Source organism: Engraulis encrasicolus, chromosome 10 (assembly GCF_034702125.1).
Source record: "Engraulis encrasicolus isolate BLACKSEA-1 chromosome 10, IST_EnEncr_1.0, whole genome shotgun sequence".
NCBI classification, from domain to species: Eukaryota; Metazoa; Chordata; class Actinopteri; order Clupeiformes; family Engraulidae; genus Engraulis; species Engraulis encrasicolus.
Window position 1 is genome coordinate 46971695 of NC_085866.1, and position 25382 is coordinate 46997076.

The following is a 25382-nucleotide window of genomic DNA, read 5'->3' on the forward strand; positions in this document are numbered from 1 at the left end:
GTCGTGAAGTGGCCTAGACAGTCTCCAAATATTAACCCTATAGTAATTCTATGGAGAGAACTGAACCTCCCATTTGCCAAGCTACAGCCACAAACTATTAATGTTTTAGAGATAATGTGCAAAGAGAAATGGGCAAAAATAGTTTCTACTATATGCACAAACATTGTCATTAACTAAAAGAAGCATCTAACCTCAGTGCTAGAAAACTAGGGCTTTGCCACAAAGCACTTTATCTTCTTTAGCTAGAGGGGTCAAATACTTATTACCCTAAATTAAATACAAATAAATTAAAATATATTATTTTAAGTTATTTTCTGGAATTTCTTTTTGATATTCTGTCTCTCCATGTTTGAATACATATTATCATAAATTTATAGACTGATCATGTCTTTATTAGTGGGCAAACGGGCAAAATCAGCAAGGGATCAAATACATATTGGACTCACTGTAGGTTAACCTGGAGGCCATAAATCAGCTAATATAAGAGCATGGAGTACTCGTTTTCTCCAACTCAATAATGCCTTCAGGCCATCTACTAGAAGATTTACCACTCTCTGTAGGTCAACTAAGCCAGGGTTATCACTTAACCATGTTCTTGGAATACACCCCACACACACACATACACACACGCACACACACATACAGCTCCCTCTAACACGTGTATCTGCTTCTTGCTTTGATCTAAAATTAGTGTCTGTTATCAGGCCAAGTCACACTCCTATGAGATATGTTGCTTTCATTTTTTGTTTCTTTCAGGGCGCCTCCTCAATACCAAATTTTGTTGTGTTTCCTAATCAGACGTTACTGAATTCACTGATAACGTTATTTTTTTCAAGTTCTACCTAATCAACATTATGTGACACTTATCGACAATAGTAACAATGATGACGATGACAAACAATAGCATTAGTCATAAAAACTCACAGTCTACTCATCAACAGAGTAGACTCTTCATCCTTCTTCAACCTCAACGATCTACTGAGCGTAGTCGAAATCTCTTGTGCAAAACTTCTGCAGAGGTGCTGGACTTCAGACTTCAGCGGGGAGCTCTAGTGCTTCTCGGTGTGACAGGAGGCAAACCGGCTGCAGCGGTTCCCCATCCGAGCTCACCTCTGGCGGGTTGGGAGACAGCCGTGCCCCCCTCTCCACCTCCACGACATCCTCCACCTTCTCCACTGTAATGCTCTCCAGAGGTGGCGTCTGCTGCACCGGTGTGGGTTCACCCTCCACTACCAGGCTTTGCTGGTCACTGGTTGCAGGTTCATGTTGGTCCTTACTACTACTTTCAGTAGCCTCCTCCTCCTTCTCCCTTCCCCACTCCCCCTCCGCCACCACGCCCTCCCCCTCCTCGCCTCTCTTAGCCAGGGCATGGGACTGGAAAGCTGTAGGCTCCAGAGGCCCTATGTGGTAGTACAGCAGTGGGGCGGTAGCTGGGTCTTTCTGCTGTGGCTCTTGGCCCACCTGAAGTTGTTCCTCCTCCAGGTGTTCCACCTTCTGATGTCCCTCCTGCTCCTGCTCCTGTTGCTGTTGCTGCTGCTGCTGCTGATGGTGGTGGTTTATGCCATTCTGTAGCTGCTGCGACCCCTGGACCTGGTCCTGGGTGATGCAGAGCAGTGTAGTTCCCCCAGGAAAAGCCCCCTGGATCAGCATGCTGCCCACAGCCTCCGCCTCAGCCCGCGCCACCTCCTCCTCCGTCAGCTGGCCCGCGAGTAGACACAGCGCCGGGTCTGGATTGAGTGTCTCCTCCTGTGGAACCTCCAACTCCACCTCCACCTCCTGCTCCACCTCCTCTTCCCGCTCTCGGCGCCTCTCGCGCTCCTCGGCGCTCTGGAGGTGCAGCACGGCCGTTTCGTTCTCCCGCTCCAGGGTGTCGTCGTGCTGGGCCAGCAGCTCCTGCACGGCGCGGGCCTCCGCCTCCAGCTCCGAGCCCGGGGAGAGCAGCGAGCCGGAGGGGGACGGGGAGCGCGTGGGCGCCTCTGGGTCGTCGTCGTCTGGGCCCAAGTCCACACCTCCTACTCCCCCGGCGGCAAGCAAGCCGCGAGTCTCCAGGTCCAGCTTCATGACAGTGTGCAGGTAGTGGGTGCGCACGCGCAGGGGGTTGAACTCGATCCGGCCGGCAGAATTGCCACAACCCTCTCGGGAACAGCCACACGGGAAAGACATCCGGTCCACCTGGGAAAGACACGGGAGGATCACTTACCCACAAATGTTTTACCCTGTCTACATATCGATCAAAAGATGTGTAGTACATTTCAGAAGTCCTGGCATGGACACCACTGTGTAGTTTAAATGGTACGGTAGGTATATATCTGCCCAGTGGCAGATGTTCTGGGTTCAGAAAGTGAATGTTCCCACGCAGTTGTTTCAGCTAATTCACTTAACCATGCTAACCTAGCTAGCATGCACAACTTTTTAGGCCACCTAAATGGCCTAATAAGTGAAATTACCTGAGCTACGAGCACAGACGGGTGGAATTTATGACAGGATGTTTACTTTCAGTTGCCAGTTTGACTACGTCTGGTCAGATCTGCTCAGACTAGAGCTTCAATGCATAGGCCCATAAGTATACTTATACAGCTTCCTAAAGTAAGCCCAGCTCTTCATAGAGGTAGATAGGTTAATAAGTGTACAGTGAAATCTTCTGAAGTAGATAAGTGCAGAGATAGAACCAGTGGTAGACATGTTTTTATGATGTGCTGGCACCTCAAACGTGGAAAATCTGCTCTGTTTAATCTCTAGGCCTTCTCTGTTTATCAATCTATCCTCTTATTGTTTCTCTGTGGCACCCACACAGATTAGTTACTGTTATTAATTATGCCTTTGTCTTGGGAATGTGTTCCCTCACATATCTATCATTCCAATGAGACAGAGAGGAACCGTGAGTGGGAGGATTGATACTGCCTTTGGAAGGAGGGGAATGGGGGATGGAGCTTAAGCAACAAACAAATATCTCACATGTTGTGCTCACAGTGTGAACAACAACAGGAATGTAACAGACACACTGTACAAAGAAGTGCAAGGAGGATACCCACGCATAGACCTGGGTACAGTCACAAGCACACTTGCACAGCACACACACACACTCATGCACCTTCTTTATTCAAATGCCATATATCACATGGTCTTGGCTATTGAGAGCTTTATGACAGAATGTCTCAGAAAATAGCTCAAGTTTACAAATAATAACACAGTAATTGATAAAAATGAAAATATGATTGGCTCAAACATCCCTAATTTCCCTAACATCCTCTACTTTCCCTACTATTCTGTAATCTTTCCTTATCAAGCCTAAGCAGTGTCGTCATTCAAATATTTGTCGGACCGTTAGCATATTTGCAATTGTGGTATTTGCATAAAACACACCTACCGGTATGCTGCTACTGAATAAGTGTCATCATTAATATCCACACCTGCAGGAGGCAATTTATGCAAATCATGACTCATGACTCACCTTCAATGCACATCTGATACTACAGACATGTATATGTATATAGTAATCCTAAAGACATGGCCCCTGGTATAAATTTGGTGTTACCAAAATGACAAAGTGGAAGAGATGACACAGACAAACTGTCCCGTAATATTTTTTTCATAGTTTATAACTGTGTGCTGAGTAACACATAAAGCATAGATGAATAGAAGAACTCAAGGACAGCACTGTCATGTTTTTTAGATGCGTCCACGCATCTCTATATGAGGCTTTGTCCGTCCATTGGTCCGTCCGTGACGCGTTTTCACAATCATTGAAAACAGTTTGGACGCATCGTTGTCCGCCTGTCGGACTTGTTCTTTTTTATTCACCTGAGAGTGCTGTCTTTGAGTTCTACTATACATCCTTTTCACGGTGGCAATGACTAAGTCCATGTATTACTAACGGCTGTAATATCGTAGTAGTGAAGTACTATGGAAGTGAAACACCTATGTTGTTAAAGAATGAGTGTCATCCCTGATATCTACACCTGCAAGAGAATGCAAATTATGCAAATCCTGACGCATGACTCAACTTCAATACCTTACACACCATTGTAGACTCCAGAGTAGATGACAGATATAGTCTGCAACCCTGAAGATGGTTGCATGCAACTGAAACATGGCTTGTCCCATTCTATAAAGAACTTTTAACTTCTATTCCTACTCCAGACAACAGATATATTAAAACTCCTGGAGTAATGTGGGAAGAGGTACCTGAGTCATGAACAAGGATGCGGCAAAACACCTACTGTACCCCCACTCTTATGCTACGATCACACCGCCGGCGTTGAAAGAGCTGACTCCTGCCTGGAAAGCACAGGTCAGGGGCGTTGATAGCGGTAAACGATTCAACCTGAAGCGTTTGACCAGGAATCTCGACCAACCGAAGCTCGTGTTTAGAAAAATGTGAGCATTCCATTGGCTGCCGCCTGCTGCCGCCGAGCTCATTACATATTTTTAGATGAAGTTCAACTTTTGACGCCCTCGGCTTTCGACGCTTTTGACGCCCTCGTCTCTAGAAACGTGTTTGCTGCTTTTCACGCTTCTGACGCCTCCTCTCCCATAAAGTCAATTTCTTTCCATGCGTTCAACGCCGTCGGTGTGATCGCACGGTTACTCCTGGCCATCCATCCGATCTTTAGACCATCCGTCCCTAACCAATAGGCCACAGCTGCCTAACAGTGTCATAATGTGGCATGACACACCAATCATTTGATACCCCCATTTGATTAGTAAAACAACCCATATTATGCTACTGGTTACGAGTGATTCTCTAATTCGCCTACACTTTTAAGTCCGTGGATTTTATTTGGCAATTCCATTAACTATTAACTGCATCCAATGATGTTTTGGACATTAGAAAACATTTATCTTTCATATAATACAGAAAGTGTAGACATAGCATTATTTCCCTCAGCAAGAATGAATATTTAATACTGGTTTTGGGCGATTTCATGCCGTCCTGTTTTCCAAATGTCAGATTCAGTCTTCATATTAGCATGTAAAGAAACTTGTTTTGCCCAAGACGATTGCAAATGTTGATTCACAGTAATCATCACAATATGACAAAACTGTCAGAAAGACCACTGTCCTTTCCATTATACATGAAATTTGCCATTTTGTGTGTGTCCACGAAAACTGTGTTAACTGTGTCACGGTCTGAAACCTCCTCCATAAATCAGTAATGGTTTGGTCTTAGGCCATACGAATAACATCACGTGATGTCATAACCTCTTTGGCAGGATACGGGAAGACTTTTTGGTAAATTTTGAGCTCCATCCTTCCATAATTTAATCCATTCTTTTTCATGTTCTCATAGCGGGAAAATTGCCTGTCAACAGTGTTATCAACATATTCATAAGAATCTGAATTAGAAATCACATGTAGAAAAACACAGATAAAGCATACAGATACATGAATTGATTAAGGTGTTGTGGTGGAACTTCTGAGGTCCTCAGTTAGCACAACACCATAAAAATGGCTGAAATGTCAACGGTGTTACCGTCAATGGTGTTACAATTAAGTATGACAGTCAGGGTTGCCAGATGAGGCTGATGATTTCCAACCCAAAAAATAATCAAAATCCGCCCTAAAAACCCGCCCAATTCTATTGATTTATATGGCAGTGGGAAGGTTTTTCTGATAGATGCCATTTTTACCCGCACACGGCCATCCTAAGCAGCCCAATTGGGCGGGAACCAGCCCAATCTGGCAACACTGATGACAGTTGAGGAGGAGTATGTTTTTGCCAATTTATATCCATATTGACAGACAAACAAACTAAATAATTTGTGTTCTAGGAAGATGGGTTTGTCTGCTCTGTTTTTTTCTCCTAAAAAAGTGCCGACTTGTTCCCCTGTTGACCGTAACACAGTTGAGTTACACCGTTGACTGTTTTGAAAGTGTTTTTGTGCTATTGATCCCTTATGTGTTGGAAAAATCCTATGAACATACACTAGGGATTATCTCTGGAGAAGGAAGTCTTGTGTAAGGAGGGTGACTATATTCAAATCAGACGTTACAGGGATTTATGATGAAAAATGTGTCAGTCTGTATCACACTGACTCATAAAATCCTACTTATGAAGCTCAACAATCACATTTTCTATATCAGTTGCACAGATTAATGACAACATTACTGCTAAGGGACATAAGCACTTTCAAACATATATTGTTTCAACTCTGTAGTATTTTTATATATGTTTGAAATGACATAGTATTTGTCCATAACACTGTTGACAAAATAATTAAGCAAATGTTCGCTTTCATTAGAGTATTTATCAAATGATTTAAGATTAAGCTTGGCAATTTGTTTGTTTGGAAACTTAAATATATACACTATGTAAACATCTAGGTCATTTAGTTGAAAAAAAATACTGATAATTGACATTTTGCTTTTGCCAAAAGCGTAGAGAAATCGTAGAATAACTCTTACGTGCCAGTGATAATACCCTCACACGGTGAGTGCCCTCTCATGTGCGCATGGTCATGGTGACTCAACTGGCATTTGATGCCTGCCTGGCTGCACCCTACAGCATTGCGGTGGCACAGTAGAAGCACCACTAGCGGCTGCAATCTCGCACAAGAGTCTCATATTGACGCAACTCAAAAGGGCATGTGTTACTCCTCTGTTTATGAACATAAATTGGCTACCAGGGTCTGCTTGAATTAAGCACAAGGCCTTGACCCTAACCTATTCACTATCCTATTAATATTAAAGAACTATTAGGCCATAGCTGCCCTACAGTGTCATTTGTCATAGGCTACTATACTAGCTAGCTCTTGATGCCCCCATTCACTCAAGTTAAAACAATTCCTGAGCAAGAGACAGCCTTAATACCCATGTGGTAAGCACCCTCTCAGGTAAGTATTGTAGTCGTGGCTCAGCTGTTCGATGCCCTTGTTTTGCCCCTTGTTTTGCCCAACACACCTCGCCTAGTGCCAGAATTAAAGGAACAGTCCACCATTTTTGGAAATATGGCCATTTTACATCTTCCCTCCAGTTAAATAAGCTTTACCTTTCTTCTATTCTTCTAGCTCTTCTCTGATTATGGTGGCATTCCTTCTTTTTAGAATGTATCATTGGACTAAATGGGACCAGTTGGCACTATACAGTTGTTGGTACCGTCTGGTTCAATGACACGTACATGCTACGACGTGATTTCACCAGACTCAGACAACAGAGAACATGGGAAAGGTACAACTCAATTTTCAAATTTGAAATCGAAGGGAGGTGCAAAATGAGGATACTGCCCAAAATGGTGGACTGTTCCTTTAACATGGCAAGTACCCTCTCTCAGGTACACACTGTCGTGGTGATTCACTTGGCATTTGATGTCCGTCTTACTGCACCCCCAGTGGAGTGGGACACAGTGACATCCCAGGGGCCATCACAACTGTTATCTTCGAGTCCTTGAGTGCAAACCAAGAGTCTGGTATTCACTCAGCCCAAACGGGACCATGTTACTCCTTGTGGCACCCACATGGTAAGTAGTGTACCCTCTTTCAGGTAAGCATTGTAATTGTGACTCGCCTGGCATTTTATTACAGCCGCAGTGTGGCAGGTCAAAGAGGCAGAAGACTCACAAAAGAGTCTGTCATTCACTCAACCCAAAACGGCCCATGTTGCTCCTCAAACCTCACCCACATGGCAAGTGCCCACTGACTCTCACCTGGCATTTGATGCCGGCCTGGCTGCAGCCGCAGTGGCGCGGGTCACAGTAGAAGCGGCAGTCGCAGCCGCACTCCTCTCGTGACAGCCGGATGGCGCGCAGCTCGGCCTTCTCGCGGGCGTCAATGCGGGAGATGCCCGATGCCCGCAGCAGCGCGCGCCGCCTCTTGGTGGGCAGCGGCTGCAGGAAGAAGCAGTCGTCCACCTCCACGCTCTCCACGTCCAGGTCCTCGTCCGAGACGTCGTCCAACGTCAGGAGGTCCGCCTGTTCACAGTCCACCGTCCCATTACGGGTCAGCTGCAGTAGAGAATGACAAAAGGGATCAGAAGAATTGCACGATGTTTGGGTACGTTTTGAGACAGTTAGACATTTATGATCTCTTGTATGGAGGAAAACATATGTACTTTGTTACTTATATGAATTAAAAAAATATCACAATATTGAAAATTGGGAAAATGGCAAATCATAAGAGAGACATCAAAAACTCTTCAGTGATATTCTTCATGAGTGGAACACTGTATGCTGTCATGTATGCTTGCGTACAGTGCTGTATAGTATATATTTGCACTGCATTTTCTTGTATGTACGTATATATGCTTTGCAACTTATATTAAACACTGCCTCACTGTACAGAAATTTGTGAAAATTACAAATGATAAAAGAGACATAAAAACTCTTGAGGGGTTTTCACAGTAAATTAATATACAGTATGTGCTCTTCTGTATCATATAACCAACACTTTTCACATACAAGATAGACTTTTCAAGATTTAAAAGACAAACAGATTGTATTGCACACAACACCAGTGTCCGTATTACACGCTCTACTCATAATCAAGAATCTACAATACAGAAATGATAAAATGCAGAGTATCCAGGCATACATTTTGAATGGAAATTAAACAAACTTTCAAGTGCACAGACTGGATTTCATTACACATTCAACTAAAGCTTCAGACAATGATGGCTTGAGTACACCATCTGAAAGTGTAATTACCATTAAATCATTTCTCTTCAAAGTGTAATGTTGTGCCAATGAAACGGGGGCTTCCTGGAAGAATGCATTAAATTCCATTCCATTTACAGTCATTTGCTCAGTCTTCCATGATGCATAATTGTCCTCTGCAACCTTGTAATCATGCCTCATCTGCTGTAGTGGTAGCATCCATCACATTTCAGCCTAGGGAGCGTGGCATACATCACATTTTCACAGAATGCAAATGTATCTTTTCCAAAATCTATTTTCTGATTTGCTTGTCATTTTATAACGGTTGCATTACATTTTAGCCATAAAAAATGTAATAGTATGGGGAGCGCTGTGGCGCAGTGCGCTAAGCCCCAGACATTTGGGCTTGCATGCCCACCCACGGGGACCCCTGTTCGAGTCCGGCCGGGGTAATTTCCCAATCCTCCCCTGTCTCTCTATCCCATTCGCTTCCTGTCGCCATCTTCGACTGTCTAGCATAAAAGCCCCTAAAATATATATATATATATATATATATTTAAAAAATATATTTAAAAAAATGTAATAGTATTGTTCAAGCCCCGAGTGCCAAACAAGCGCAGGATAATCTCCGTTACACTAGCGCCTTAGACCCGGTATGGGAGTGAGGTTTAGGGTGGTGATAACCGATGCCAACTGCTGGAGTTCATAGTAAACCTCCCTCCCGAAGCCTCATCCATCTGTAGCGCTGAGCTATTGGTCTGGACTTTTACCTCAGCGGTATCTTGCTGTGCCTGCCGTGCCCAAAGTGGAGTATTGACTCATGTCATTGACTCAAGGTGACCACATCACCCTCAGATTCAGCTCTGACCACCACACCTGAGAGCGTACCCACAGCCCTACTCCATCCAGCCAACCACCCACGTAGTACTGAATGTAGTCATACACAACATATCCAACCAACCATCTATATCAGGGGTGGAGAACCTTTTTCATTCAAAGGGCCACTTCAAATTCCTCCAAGGGCCGCAAAAGTCCTCCAAGGGCTGTACTATTAACACAAACCAGGATTTCCCCCTGCACTTTCTCCTATATTGAAGGAAGCCACCTTTAAAACACTCCCCACTTTCTCTAAATCCCCTGAATATAACTTAATTGTATTTCAAATGTAATTTATAAGATTCCACTACAAAATACGTCATATTTCATGTGATGCTGCATAACTTTAAAATCATGTCGGGGGCCAGATGAAACCGCCTCAAGGGCCACAAACGGCCCTCGATACATAGCTTTCCCACCCCTGATCTATATAGTCATCCATCAATTCATCCATGCCCCCATCCATCTCACCTTCATCTTGCGGGCGTTGAGTTTCTCCTGGCGCAGGTGCTGGCGCAGCACGACGCGGTGGTTGCTCTCCTGCTCGCGGGCGAACTCGCCCAGCGTGTAGTGGCGTATGTCGCAGTGGTGGCGCGCCATGCCCAGTGAGCTGCCCCCCTGGCTGGGCACGCTGGTGAAGCCCTGCTTCCGCGAGAAGTAGTACACCGTCACCGCGTCGAAACGCACGCGCTTACGCCCCGGCGACGGACGAGGACGTCTGAGGATGGAGGTCGCTGAGCGAGGAGAAGGAGGAGAGAGAGAAAGAAAGAGAGAAAGAAAGAAAGGTAACATTCGTTTATTTTACCATTTTTACTGTTTCAATATGACAAGTTACAGATGAGTGTGTAGAAGCACATATTCGGGATATGAAGGGAGAAGCAGAGAGAGAGAGAGAGAGAGAGAGAGGAAGAAGAAGAGAGGCAGAAAGAGAGAGAAATAGATGTGGGACTAAGAGAGCTGATAGACTATCAATTGACTACAATGCATTAGTCTACAGGACAGGTCATCAAGTGAAGACGTAACAGAGCATGAATGGCAGACACAGCCCACACACACACACATACACACACACACACACACACACACACACACACACACACACACACACACACACACACACACACACACACACACACACACACACACACACACACACACACTGCCATATCGATCACCTTTAAAGATCTCCTACAAGTCCTGAGTGCGCTGAGTGTGAAAGCTCAATGGCCCAATGCCAAGCAATGCCACTTCTACATTGACACTGTTACATTCAGCCGAGGCTGCCAACTACTGTATCCCTAATCCCTAGATGCACTAGATATCAGGGGTGCGTTTCTCGAAACCATAGTTGCTAGCTTCAGTAGCTACTTTGTTGTTTGCAATACAATTTCCCATTGGCAACTACCGAAGTTGCTAACTGGCTAACAACTACGCATTTGAGAAATGCAACCCAGTTGTGTCTTCTCGTATACCACATATTGGTATTTACAATTTTCTGATTTTTTTTCAAACTAATTTCATACATTTTGAGAACATGCCCCTTTCCCCAGTGGATTATCAACTTTATGCTTTACAATTTCTGAAGCTGGGAGGGATTCATCTCCATTTTATGTCATGCAACATGTCACCTTCCATCTTAATTCCAGACCAGACTGGGCCCAGGCCAAGTTACGTGTGACGAGGCTGTAGGGGGCGTACTGTCGTAGAGGCTTTGTACTTGAGAACATGAGGATGGAGTCTTATCTTATACCGAACACCATGTCGCCCTAACTCTGGACATGGCTGGGTCATGCCAGGAGGAGCCAGTGCCTTCCTGTATAGTGCAATGGACCTGCCAGGATCATAAATCGAATAAAAAATAGAGAAAAGAGACGAAAAAAAACTACATTGTGTTACAGATAGTGTGTTTTAATTAACTAACCATCACCAAAGGCAGATGAGAATAAAGCTGTTATTAACTTCCTTTTATAACAAGATACTGTTGGGGCAGTTCTAATTTGGACAGGGAGTTGGTTCCAGTGTTTTGCAGCATAATGACTAAATGCCATTTCACCCTGTTTAGACTTGACCCTAGGTACAACCACTAGAAGAGATTCTGAAGACCTAGGACATCTATTAGGATGGTATTTCTCAAGCATATTTACAATATATTTATAGGGCCATTCAGTGACTTATAAACTATCAGAAACTATCAGAGAAATCTCACTGGAAGCCAGTGCAATGACCTAAGTACTGGGGTGATGTGATCTCTTTTCTTTGCTTTAGTCAGAATTCTTGCAGCAGTCTTTTTGAATATGAGGAGGGACTTCCATCTACTTATGAATATGGTTTTCCTCGCTGTCCCCTTCGCACAGAACCTATGTTATAAACCATGCCAACTGTCACCAATATTGTAATGATGACCGAGTCTTAATCTGTTAGTTCAGGCTCTCGGTAATGGCATAGCAAGGTGATTCTTGGAAAATGTGTTCTTTTGACCTCAGAAATGTTTGAAAATAAAATATATGTTTGGGGTAATACTTTGTATATGTTTTAATTCTCCATCAGGTGTAGAAACACACTATTTAAGTGGTTGTGCTTACGTTATTTAAATAATGTATATTTTTTACTGTTTTGTTTAACAAGTGTCATTTCCACCACACTGCAAGCAATGTATTGTACAAGCAAAATTATGAATGTGACCATTGAGTTGAAGCCATTGCTGTATAAATATTAAAACCTCCAAATTTCATTATTGTGGCAATATTTATTTTCTTTAAACCCAAAAATGTATGATGTGATGGAAATTACATTGTGGTGGAAATGACATTGTGTGGTGGAAATGACCACATGGTTGGACACACAAACATGCTTAACAAAGTTATGTTACGTTAAGATTTAACATCAGTCTTAACATTGAAAAACAACACTATTGATAAACATCAGTGAGATGGTAGATCAATTGATTGTAACAATTTTATAGCCAAAAATCAGCATGACCACCACACCAGTGTCATATCCACCATAATGTGGTGGAAATGACAGTGATGGAAATTACATTTTTAAGTTTTTTTGACAAAAAATGCAAATTTACCTGAGTGGTTGGGTTTTAATTGAGACTTGGTGGTTTAATGTACACAAACCACATATATTAAACTTAATATTCATACATTTTAAAGAATATTCCATCCTCATGATATAACATGTTTGGAAATTACACGTCAAAAGTATATTTACTGCCAATGACATGTTTGAATTGACTTTTCTTCAATAACTGTTGGTGAAATTGAAAATTCACTGTACTTTCCCAAAAACAACATGCATTGAAAGACTCACATTTTTTTTTTAATTGACTATTTCGATGGTGTGGTGGAAATGTCGCCGATACTGTGCGACAGCTATATTTTGGATAAAAAATGATATTGCTGGCCAACTCAAATTGAGAAATATAATGTATTTTTATTATTTAACCGATACTTTATTAATTTACATAATGTTTTTTTTACAATAAATTATATTTTCCAGCATAATTTTCAATGTTTAAGTCTAAACGTCTGGTTTTGACACCTAAAATTGTGAAAAGTGAAGAAAAAATCAAAATAGAACTGTGCTGATTTTTTTTCAGAGGTGGTTTTATGCTGAAGTTAACATATAAAGTGAAATAAGTCCAAAATGATGTATATTTTTAAAAATGGACCCCATGAACAGGAAAAGTACACATTTTCCAAGAATCACCCAGTAATGTTGTTACAATGTAGTTGAGTCTTTTCAGCAATGACTGAACAGGCTGCTGGCGGGCCCATATGCACAAATTAGCTCTTCCTCATATGTAAAAAAAAAATACAAGGGTGGAGTCCCATCCTGTGTCCGAGACCATTGCATGTCACCTTCACCTTCACCTTCTTGTCTCAAGGTCAGGTGCAGTGCGGTGGTGGCATTGAGGCTTTGCACTCTGTACCATGTGAATGGACCTACCTCTGATGTTGGACACCATGTCATCTTAACCTCCTAATTCTGAGTTGGGTGTGGTGCCGTGTGATGCTGTATGTGTGAGTGAGCTGGAGGGGGCATCGAAAATGAGGATGAATGGCTATATTATGCTGGGCAACCATGTCATCTTCTCTGGGTCCTGCCAGCCAGACTGAACTGGAAACGGGGCAGGGCGGTGCCTTGAGCGTAAAGGAACTGGGGGAGCGTTCAGATTTTACACTTTAATACTTTAGATGGATACCCATCTGAAGTCTTATGCCAAACGCCATGTCACCCTCCCCTTAACTCTGGGCTGGGTCGGGCTGAACCAGGCTGGGGTGGAGTGTGGTGCCTTATACAATATGTGAGAGAGGTGGCGGGGGCATAGACATTTTACATTGGGACAGTATCGCTAGCAAGGATCTACATCTTATCTTTGGCACTATTACTACATCACCTTTCCCATAACTTTGGGCCAGGCCAAAGTCGTGTTAGGGTGGGGAATGGTGCGGTGGCTTTGCTTACGTGTGAAGGAGCCAGAGGGGGCATCGAGGCTCAACATTTTTCCAACTGGAACTCTATTTGATGTCGGACAACATCAGTCACCTTCCCCCTGACTCTGGGCCAGTTCTGGGGTGTGGTGTGGTGTGGTGCAGTGCGGTGCGGTGGCTTTTGCTTACATGTGAAGGGGGGGCATTGAGGCTCCATATACAGTGCCCTCCATTATTATTGGCACCCCTGGTTGAGATGTGTTTTTTAGCTTCCAATTATTATTATTTTTCTCTAAATAATATGGGACCTTAATGGAAAAAAGAGAAAAATCCAACCTTCAATACAAGTGCATTTATTCAGTGGGGAAAAAATCCCACATAAAGAAATAATTATTTGACATCAAATAATGTGTGTCACAATTATTAGCACCCCTGTTGTTAATATTTTGTACAACCCCCTTTTGCCAACAAAACAGCACCTAATCTTCTCCTATAATGTTTCACAAGATGGGAAAAGACAGAAAGAGGGATCTTCAGCCATTCCTCTTTGCAGAATCTCTCTAAATCATCCAGAGACCTGGGTCCTCTCCTCTGTACTCTCCTCTTCAGCTCACCCCACAGGTTCTCAATGGGGTTGAGGTCTGGGGACTGAGATGGCCATGGGAGGAGCTTGATTTTGTGTCTGGTTAACCATTTCTGTGTAGATTTGGCCATGTGTTTAGGGTCATTGTCTTGCTGAAAGACCCAGTGACGACCCATCTTCAGCTTTTTGGCAGAGGGCAACAGATTTTCATTTAAAATGTCCTGGTATTTCAAAGCATTCATGATGCCATGCACCCTAACAAGCTTCCCAGGGCCTTTGGAAGCGAAACAGCCCCACAGCATCACTGACCCACCCCCATACTTCACAGTGGGTATGAGGTGCTTTTCAGCATGCGCATCTTTCGTGGCACGCCAGACCCACTTAGAGTGTTTGTTGCCAAAAAACTCAATCTTGGTCTCATCTGACCAAAGCAGACGGTCCCAGTTGAAGCCCAAATACCGCTGGGCGAACTCCAGACGTTTGCGTTTATGATTGTGGGTGAGGAAAGGTTTTCTCCGTGCATGCCTCCCAAACAGCTTGTTGGCGTGTAGACAGCGCCTGATGGTTGATTTGGAGACTTTGTGACCCCAGGATGCTACCATTTGTTGTAATTCTGTAACAGTGAGCTTTGGAGATATTTTGATTTCTCTTACCATCCTCCTCACTGTGCGTGGTGGCAAAATAAACTTGGGTCCTCGTCCAGGCTTGTTTACCACTGTTCCAGTTGTTTTGAACTTCTTAATTATTCCTCTCACAGTAGATATGGGCAGCTGCAGTTGAGTGGCAATCTTCTTGTAGCCTCTGCCTGACCTGTGAAGGTCGACGCACATCTGCCTCACTTGTATGCTGTGTTCCTTTGTCTTTCCCATGTTTAAGAGTGGATAAGAGAAATGGCCTCGGTGTCACGTCATATTTATACCCCAGGGAAACAGGAAGTGATGAATTACTAATTAAATGTTCCTACATACTCTGGTAAACTTTGTAAACTACTGTAGAAATGTCAGAAATGCTTCAATTATATTTATTTCCTGGGAATTGTTAAGGGTGCCAATAATTGTGGAACAGGTGATTTAATGAAAAATAATTATTTTTTAGTCAGGGATTTTTTTTATTTTCCTACAATTCATTTGAGTTGAAGGCTACATTTTCCTAAAATTTTCAGTGTGACAGTATTCTTCTGCAATAAACACTGAATTTATTTTAAGGCTTTTAACACATCTCAACCAGGGGTGCCAATAATTATGGAGGGCACTGTATGTCCAATACAAGATTGGAACTCTTAGTTGATGTCGGGCAACATCTTATGTTTGGCACTATTACTACGTCACCTTCCCCCTGACTCTGGGCCAGTTCCGGGGTGTGGTGTGGTGTGTTGTGGTGGGGTGCAGTGTGGTGGCTTTGCTTACGTGTGAAGGAGCTGGAGGGGGCATTGAGGCTGTCACAGCTGTCTGCGCTGTCGCTGCTGGAGATGTCATCGTCGGAGTCCTTGGACGGCGTGGAGAAGGGCGAGCCGCTGTCCACCTCCTCGAATTTACGCTTCAGGCCCAGTGTCCCCACTGTCTCCATGGAAACTCAGCGTCTGCGCAGAGCATACAGATAGACAGACAGACGGGTCAGGATGAGAGAGGATGACTGAGAGGTTTTTATTTTGACCGAGTTCAGGTTGAGGACGGATGGGGAAGCCTGGATTTCACTTTAATAACTTGAGGTGAATACTCCTTTTCTGCAGAGCATACAGATAGACACAAAGGGCAAGCGAGGATGAGAGGTTTTATTTCTGACTGATGTCATGGGTGGTGGGGAAGACCAGATTACACCTGAGTAACTTCAACGGATTGCTCACTTTCTACTGAGAAGACAGGCAGACAGACAGACAGACAGACAAGACAAGAGGATGGAAGGTTTTATTTTGATTGACGTCACCGGTGGTGGACGGGTGGAGGCAGGCCTGCCGACAGGGGCCAGGGAGATAGGGGGGCCAGAATTGGGTAGCCAGGTCACACCTTCCTGACGCAACACCTTTTGCGTTGCTTCTAGTCAGGCCAAGGGGGCGTTAGGGAGCTCTAGGGGGGCATTGAGAAGGATACAGCTGAGAGGTGGCAGTGCTTAGTTGCCATTGGGGGGCATTAGTCCATTTAACTTTCTAATACTAAGGGGGGCGTTGTCAGGCATATGATGAGGTCGAGGGGGCATTTGTTCAAAACAGGTTGAGAATCACTGTTATAGGGGATGGTGGTTGCGGTGTTGGGGTGGAGAAGGCACAGACTTTTTTTACTTTTACAACCTCAGGTGAATATGGAGCAGCTGTTGAGCATACAGACAGAGAGACAGACAGAAATGGCAAGAGAAGATGAAAGGTATTTTTGAGTGACATGTTGTAGGTGGTGGTGGGGTGGAGGCACAGACTTCATATGAATACCGGTAAATTCCAGTGAATGCTGAGTGTCTTCAGAGAATACAGATATTGTAGACAGAGTAAAAGAGGACGGAAGTGTGCCATTGAGGGATGTTATACTAGTAGGTGATAGTGGAGTACTGAGGATCTACTGAGAAAGAGGGAATGGAATAGTTGTTGAGTAGGCTAATGTTGTATAGGTGGTGGGATGGAGGCACAGACTTCACTTCAATAGCTTCAGGTTCAGTATCTGCAGAGCTTATACACATAGGCAGACAGTCAGACAGGGCATGAGAGGAAGAAGGGTTATTTTTGAGTGATGTTTGTGTTTTTGTGTGATGTTATGAGTGGGGTAGTGTGAGGGCATAGTTCTCACTGTTATAACTTCAGGTGTTTATAGGCAATGGAAGTGGGGTAGAGGCACAGCCTTCACAGCAGAATAATTTCACTGGTCAGTGTCATTGTCTGCCCGTCAGTTTCGGCATGCTCAGTGCAGAGCATACAGGCAGGCAGACAGTACAGGACCGAATGGAAGGGTTTATACATTTTGAGTGATGTTACTGTTATAGGTGGTGCTGGGATGGAAGGACATAACCTGGCTCTCGTCAGACCCTGTGTATTTTCGCTCACCTTTGTGAGCTTACACGAGGGTCTGTCTGGAGGATCTTGAAATTAGCCCTGCTCCCAAACCACCATGCAGACGAAGCAATCAGGATTGCAGGATTTGCAGAGATGTTATGTAGATAAAGTAATGTAGTGAAGAAGAGAAAAGTATGTGAAAAGCGACAGTTGTTTCAGACAACAATGGCCACTCACATGGACTCACTTGTGTCACATTGATTCTGTAATTTCAACTGTATTTTCCAGTCTGTGCGTGGTTAAAGTAGCACCTCATCAGGAGGACATTCAGACAAGTGGTTTCCCCAAGTACTTTGTACACGGACGCAAGGACGTTTTTTTAAAAATAATACCACGCCTTCGCCGACCTAGGCATATGGCGTAGCTCCAGGGGAACCAAGGTGGAATCCATTCATCTAGCGACAGCCAGGTAAGGAGGCACAGACTTCATTTCAGGTAAAGGCTCAGTGCAGAGAATATAGACAGACAGACAGACAGACAAAGTAAGAGTGGATGGAAGGGTTAAGGAGTGATGCTTTAGGTGGTGGCAGTGGGGTAGGGATTGCAGGGTTCAATTTAATACGTAACTGCAGGTGAAGGCTCAATGCCTGCTTGTCTGTGCGTGCCAGTATGCTCAGTGTGGAGCATGCAGACAATCAGATAGGACAAGAATGTATGGAAGGGTCTATGAGTGATGTTATAGGTGGTGGCTGTGGGGTGGTGCCACCTACTTCACTTCAAGTACAGTACTGACAGTCAGTATGCTCATTGCAGAACCTACAGATAGACAGAACAAGAGTGCATGGAGTGGACAGGTTTAAGAGTGAATGTTATGGGTGGAGGTGGAGTACAGGCTACACTTGAATAGCTTCAGGTGAATACTCTGTATATGTCTGTCTGTCAGTGCAGAGTGTACAGATAGACAGACAGGGTAGGACAGGATGGAGGGGTTTATGAATGATGTCGTAGGCAGTGTGGTGGTGGTGGTGGCACTGACTTCACTTTCATAACTTTGGGTGAATGAGATTTACTAGGCCACCTGGAAAAAGAATGATGGCTTGGCTCTGCAGGCACCTCTAGAATGGATAAACGATTAAGTTCATCAGCACAGCCGCAGTAAATGTCACTTATGGCTCTGAACTCTGCCTTGACATTCACACGAACTGCTGCTGCATCAATATGGAATCACCTGGGCTGAAAGCGGGAGAGAGGGGAAGAAGGCATACGACGAGCCACACAGTCAAGCACAGGTGGCATTAACATCAATCATTCGCAACCTTCCTCCGTGAGCCCCCCCCAACAAATTGACATCCCCCCTCCTCCACCTTTACTCTCTGTCAGCAATAACCATCAGCTATATGAGTCTTTCTTAAAAGGCACTGTGAAATAGAATATTCAACTACATGGCTTCCGCATGCCCCCTGGTATGAATTGATCACTGTTCAGCATCCGTGAGCCTGGCTAACGTGTAAGGCTATATAATGGAGTGGGGGGGAAAAAAACGTGAAATTCCTGCTAACTCAAAGCACCCTTAAAGGTGATAGGAAGGATATAGATGAATAATTTACTGGTAACTTCTGAGGGGCAAAATGCTGTATAGTGACTTTCAAGACACGACCATCCTCAGCAAGCAGCTGGAAGATCAGTGGTAAAATATTTTATACATAGCAGATGAGTGAGGCACAATGAATGCAGTCTTAAAGGTGCACTGTGTAGGATGGTGGCCATAGTAGGTATTGCAACTATATGCTGCTCATTGAACTTGCATTACCTATTGCCAAATTAGTAATACGCTAATATTTACAAGTATGACCAAAGTACAGGAAGTTTTACCGCTAAAAATGTCTATTTCTGGACATTCAAAATGGCAGTCGTGGAGAATATCCCCCTTTTCCCAGTCATAATGAATACTTTGGTAGTAGGCCTAAGTTTTTTTTTTTTGCCAGATAGTGTGAGCAATGCATCACTTTTGAGTTTCATTTTAGTGTATCTAGTACATGTAATAGGCCTACTAACAATGTAGGTACTGCATACCTAACCCTAACCAAATGTTAGTGCAATAGCCTAAGTACATAAATAATCGTAGCTTACGAGCTGTTACACACTCTGTAAAACTCTACCATATCAATGTGACAGACAAATGTATCGCAAATAAAATAAAAACATACTCAATGCCCCCCCCCCTCTCTTTTCTTCTCTTCTCCTCTCCTCTCCTCTCCCTGCCAACCCTCCCTCTCCTCCTCTCTCTTTCTCTCCCCCCTCTTCCATCTAGCATGACAGGCTTGCTCGGAAATGATCCGGCAGCGAGCATCACGATTGCAAAATGGAAGCTCACCGACGTTTATAGAGAAATGAGTGGCCTTGAAGAAACAGACCCTCTCTTTCTTTCCTTCTTGTTCTCTCCCCCACCTCCCCTGGTGTTTTCTTTCTGAACATAGCTAAGCGGAAACCTTTAAGACAACAGGCCTTTGCTTTGCTTCGCTGCCTTTACTGGGAGGTCTGGCCAAGAGACGGGGTCATACAAGGCTGAGCCAAAACGCTTTATACCAGGCAACCCTTTACTTTGTCCACATGCACATGCATATGCACGCCCGCACGCACACACACACACACACACACACACACAGTAGCGTTTGGTATCACAGTGGTGGCTGACGCTGGTCCGTTTGATTTTCAATGAGCGTTTTTTTTTTCTTCTTGCTACATAAATGGCTTGCAAACTCAGGTGCACAAGTTGCAGAAAAGTGAAAGGGTATCGCAAGCATGTCATCTGTTTATGAATTTAATGAGTACATAAGGGAAAATGTGTGTGTTTTAATTAGTTCCTGGGTAAATGATTACTGCAGACATACACCTGGGGAACAGGAGATTTTGCAAAGAGTAACATCCTACTTTAAAAAATCCACTCATTCAGCTGCTAACACTTTCTTCTCCACAATCTCCCCTAAAAATGTCTTTAGCTGAGTAGGACAGCAGGTGACACATTACTATTATAAAGCCACTTTCTGCACTCACCCATTAGAAAGGACATTAAAAGTTAGAAGAAAAAAAAAGAAATTAAAAGGAAATAAGGCAGTTTTGTGGTGCACTGCTCCAAGGTAGGCTAGGGTAGCGTAGGGTACCACACAAGGATAATTATGTTTATTATAAATGGGCTGCAGCCATGGCAACAGAGCAGGCCAGAGAGAGAGAGAGAGAGAGAGAGAGAGAGAGAGAGAGAGAGAGAGAGAGAGAGAGAGAGAGAGAGAGAGAGAGAGAGAACACGTTACCTTTTATGCTGCAGCAGCCAGGCAGGCAGCCTTGAGGTGTGAGGATAGAAGCCGGAGGACATGATGCAGCTACTATTGACATTGCAAATGGCTACAAAATGAACTGTTAGCTGATGGAGATGATGGGTGGTACTACGTACTTCACCACACGTATCAGCTGCAGATATCCTGCTGGCTCTCTCTTTCTTTCTTTCTTTCTCTCTTTCGTTCTCTCTCTCTCAACATTAGGCTATAAAACAACACACACACTCTGAAATTAAAAAGGCTACACATACGTACAGTAACTCATAACATCATCAGTAGCCTAATTTCTTGACGTTTTCTATGAAATGAGATTTTGTAGGCCTATGCCAGATATTTTTGGATGGAAAATGAAGTGGCTAAGCCTCAAGTGGTATCAAGGGTGAAATAGTGTCATCTATTGGGGTATCTTGATCCACCATCACCATCTACAACATTATTTATAAATAGGCGATCCAAACAAAATGTAATCACCCAGTGACTGTAGAGGCATTTATCCCAGTTTATCTATGGAAGACTTCAAGGGCAGTACAGGTATGTGTTAAAATATGACTCATTCATATTTTGCATTCCGTATATTCCAGAATACGTATTTGTTTCCCAGAATAGAGTATACCCTCTACAGCACAACATCCCTGGGTAATAACAAAAATGATGTAGTCTTGCATATAGCAAGCACACGCAATTTCTTCATTTAAAAAATTAAGGAAAAGGAGGGTGTTGTGGGGCAGCAAGATGATAAGACACCGTGCCATGTGCGGGCAACCCGAGTTCGAGTGCTTTCCCGGCCCTTCCCCGTCTCTCTCTCCCTCTCGCTTCCTGATGTCTCTTTGCGGTCCTGTCTACATTAAAGACATAAAAGCAACCCCTCCCAAAAAATAACATGATTTAATGCTGCATTAACATTTTCAGGCTCTGAGTATGATCGGCACATCTTTATTCAACAGCTGACTAAGTGGTTGGTTTCCAGATTATTGGTCTTGACTCAAAACAGCAGTGTGTGTGTGTGTGTGTGTGTGTGTGTGTGTGTGTGTGTGTGTGTGTTGTCCAAAGGAGGATTGCAGTGAGTCCTACTCAACCTGCCAACCACCAAGTCTACCCAGAAGAAATATATTGTGCCTGATAATGCATATCAAAAAGCAAAAAAGAGACAATGGGATACATGGAATCACATAACTACAGAGACAATAAATGGACTCATTTTGGTGAGGTGCTCTTGCTGTATGTATGTATGTATGTATGTATGTATGTATGTATGTATGTATGTATGTATGTATGTATGAATGAATGAATGAATGAATGAATGAATGAATGAATGAATGAATGAATGAATGAATGAATGAATGAATGAATGAATATATATATATATATATATATATATATATATATATATATATATATATATATATATATATATATATAAAATAAAATAAACACAATGGGCATTGCCTTTAAGTTCAGAGCACAACCATAAACATCTCATACTTAGACACAAGAAATGAATAGACCGCTAAATCTGAAATGCCATATTGACCAAGATAGATAAGCATGCCATACATCTGACCTATACAGCTAGCGTTTGCGATAACCGTACTGACGAAGATGGATAGGCCTACTGCAATAACAATCCCATGTCTGACTAACATAGCCTCTGGAAAGTAGGGAAGGGGCACTGCACGGTATGTTGGTCAGTGAGGCCAAAGAGGTCACTGGCCAGACTACAGACATATGTTTGTAGTGTGCCCTCGATGCAACAGAGTGGGCACTGGGAAGCAACCACATCAAACCATCCAGCTGTGGGAGGATTATGCTACTCTTCATGTGTGTTTGAGTGTGTGTGTGTGTGTGTGTGAGAGAGAGAGAGAGAGGGGGAGAAAGATAGAGAGAGCGAGAGAGAGAATAAAAAACGTGAGCAATGTGGGTTGCCCCAGTTACCAGTGTCTGACTACAAACACACGTAGTGCAGTGCATGAGGCGTGGAGCTGGGGCCATAATCCAGTGCATACATATCATACGCATCTGACACCAATCTTGAGGTTGGAAATGGGTCGTAGAGGCTCTCAGACAGCTGTCTGGAATATGCGTATGTGCATCAGGTCATGGACTACTTTGGCTTGGGGCAGAAACTTGGTCAACAAATGTATAGCCATGGACCGTTTAGCCTCGGGAAGAGTAAACCTCATCTATCACTGGTAGGTTTCTTTGGTCTTCAGCAACCCATTTGGACGAGGAAGGGCGCATGATGCAAAGCGCGTCATTAGACTGTAAAACTATTGTTGATGATGAGGCCACTTTATTGATCCGTTTCATTCCACAAAGTGCAGCACTTGCAGTGTGAAGGGTTTAACATCAATACTGAAAAATGGCATGACGACATCCATTGCGTTTTAGGGGTCAATTCTTATGAATGAACCACAAGACCAACCTGGTTAAGCTCAGCTGGTTCCTTTCCATGCGTGACAATTACGCATAGAGCCGGTGCGCGTGTAAATGACCTACTAGTCTGGCAGGCTGTACTACTTCAGGACATGCATGCAATGACACATCAGGGGGTAAGGTGAGAGAGTATGTGCAGTTGTGTTCATTAAGACTGAAAGAGGATTGACGGCGCCTCAGGCTGTCACACTCTGGACCAGGCAGTCAGGCAGGCTTGCAAAAACCAAGCCGGCTTGCGCGTGGCCCGTGTCATAAATACTTACACACTCTGAGGGCCTATTGATAATAACACTGTACTTACATCACTCACTACAAAAGGCCATTTTCAAATAGATAGAAAGTCCCACGATGCCCAAACAGTGGGATGAAACCAAGTCATTTGAGACTTTTAGACGTTTGGTGAACTGCGCGTTTTACCTGAACGCCTATAATTAGTGACAGGAGGAGGAGAATGGTCACTCGCGCAAAGACCTTTCATTCCTCAAGACTAACCAGCCCACCACAGCGTGACAGGGCAAAACTTCAAAACAATGGGTTGCAGACTATAGGCTTGCTTCCTCTCCAGATCATTTTATCGCTCAAACCGCCGGAACTGTTAAACACAGGCTCTCAGGCGCCTTACCTTACTCGGGAATAGCCTTTACCGACGATTCCGCTTTTCAGTTGTATCAGCAGCAAAAATCGACATAAAAATCCTTTGGTTTTGGCTGTGTGTTTTCCCCCTTTAAGCTCCACACGGGTCTCCGATTTCACAGTTTACCTTTTTACAGACGTTTAATAAAATGTAAGCAAAGGAGAATGGATTGCAATAATGGTGTAGGCTAGCCTATTAGATGCCGGTAGGAAATGTATGCATTTCACTACAGCCCACACAAAAATACACATGAGCAGAAGGGATACACTATTGAATGAACTATTCTTGATTTTGGGGTTTGTGCAAGGAAAATTTCACCGACGTTCACATTTAGGCTACAACTGCACAACACGGGGCAGGCGATGCGGGCGGAGGGCTTCGTTTAATTTGTCCAAAAATCTAAATCATATTAACAATGGCTTGCTTGTGTGTTATAGCAAACCTCCTCTTCTTCGTCCGGTGTTAAATGATTGCATTTGTAAAACAAGGCAAGCCACAAAAGGTTGGTGTCCTTTTTCTTCTTCGAGGGCGTGTTAAATCTCCGCAGAAGTTGCACGTCCCCAAACGAGCACAGTCCTCAAATTGTTTGTCCCGATAAAATTATCCTTTAGAGCTGTGCAAGATCGGCCAATTTTTTGATCGAAGCCTCTGTCGCCCGCTCCCCTGCCCCGGTGTTACAACGTAACAATAGAGATCGGTATGCTACACTGTAGAAATATATACTCATTGTGACATCACAGGCATGCCACTGCGGCGAATGCTGGGAAATGTATGCTACTCGGAAATGGAAGGTCTCTTTGTTTCAGCTTTCAAGAAAGAGATCATGAAAATCGTTTTGGCATCCGTGCCTTGCTACACATAATTGTGGAAAGGGGGGTCAAGGAAATGTTACATGTAACCAATGCTTTGGGAAACAAACGCAAATGCGTCTTCTCGTTACGGCCTACCCTAGCTCAATCTTTTAGATATAGGCCTATCATGAAGGGTGTTATGAGAGGACTTCACTCATTACCAAATTGATTTACCGGAAAAATATAACATACAGAGGCTGAAAAAGTAACCCCGTAACTATTCACCCACTCCTTTACTCAAAATCACACATTTCCACGCCCTTCATTCCACCCCCTACTACATTTCCCAGCTACACAAGGCTCTGTCAAAGCCTGGAAACCCTGGCCAGCTGCTACTTAACATCACGTGAGAATACAGTGTGGAAACGCCAGTGGTCACTCATGAGTCTTTAACTTTTCTCTTCAAGTTGATTTAGGCCAACATAATACAGACCTTTACAAAAGACTCATGGTGACTTCTGCTACACACAAACGGTGTTGGTGTTGTGGCTTACAAGAGACTCACTAATATTGGGCAAAGATAAAAGATGACCCACTGACACTTAAAAATGCACAGAAACAGATGGAATTCAAACTAAATTTGAATTCTGTTTCTGTGCATTTTTAAGTGTCAGTGGGTCATCTTTTATCTTTGCCCAATATTAGTGAGTCTCTTGTAAGCCACAACACCAAC

At 43.7% G+C, this 25382-nt stretch overlaps 1 protein-coding gene across 2 annotated transcripts; it reads right to left on the bottom strand.

Moving 5' to 3' along the window:
* Nucleotides 1-425: 425 nt before the first annotated feature.
* Nucleotides 426-24744, bottom strand: csrnp2 (cysteine-serine-rich nuclear protein 2). Of its 2 annotated transcripts, XM_063209059.1 has the most exons (5): nt 23847-24744; nt 15892-16064; nt 9935-10197; nt 7643-7939; nt 426-2172 (listed from the first exon to the last, which is right to left on the bottom strand). In XM_063209059.1, the coding sequence occupies exons 2-5, from the start codon at nt 16049-16051 to the stop codon at nt 1030-1032; spliced, it is 1863 nt and encodes a 620-aa protein (XP_063065129.1). In that variant the 5' UTR covers nt 16052-16064; nt 23847-24744; the 3' UTR covers nt 426-1029. The 2 variants fall into 2 exon arrangements, with proteins under 2 accessions (XP_063065129.1, XP_063065130.1); XM_063209060.1 differs by lacking the exons at nt 9935-10197; nt 15892-16064; nt 23847-24744 and adding an exon at nt 8639-8991.
* Nucleotides 24745-25382: the final 638 nt, after the last annotated feature.

Bases quoted from the DNA above. Each gene is read 5' to 3' on its own strand.
- csrnp2 (XM_063209059.1), bottom strand. From the start codon at position 16,051: ATGGAGACAGTGGGGACACTGGGCCTGAAGCGTAAATTCGAGGAGGTG. The intron at 10,198-15,891 runs GTAAGCAAAGCC...CTCCTCGCTCAG, and splicing joins CCCCTCCAGCTCCTTCACAC to CGACCTCCATCCTCAGACGT. The intron at 7,940-9,934 runs GTGAGATGGATG...TCTCTACTGCAG, and splicing joins TCAACGCCCGCAAGATGAAG to CTGACCCGTAATGGGACGGT.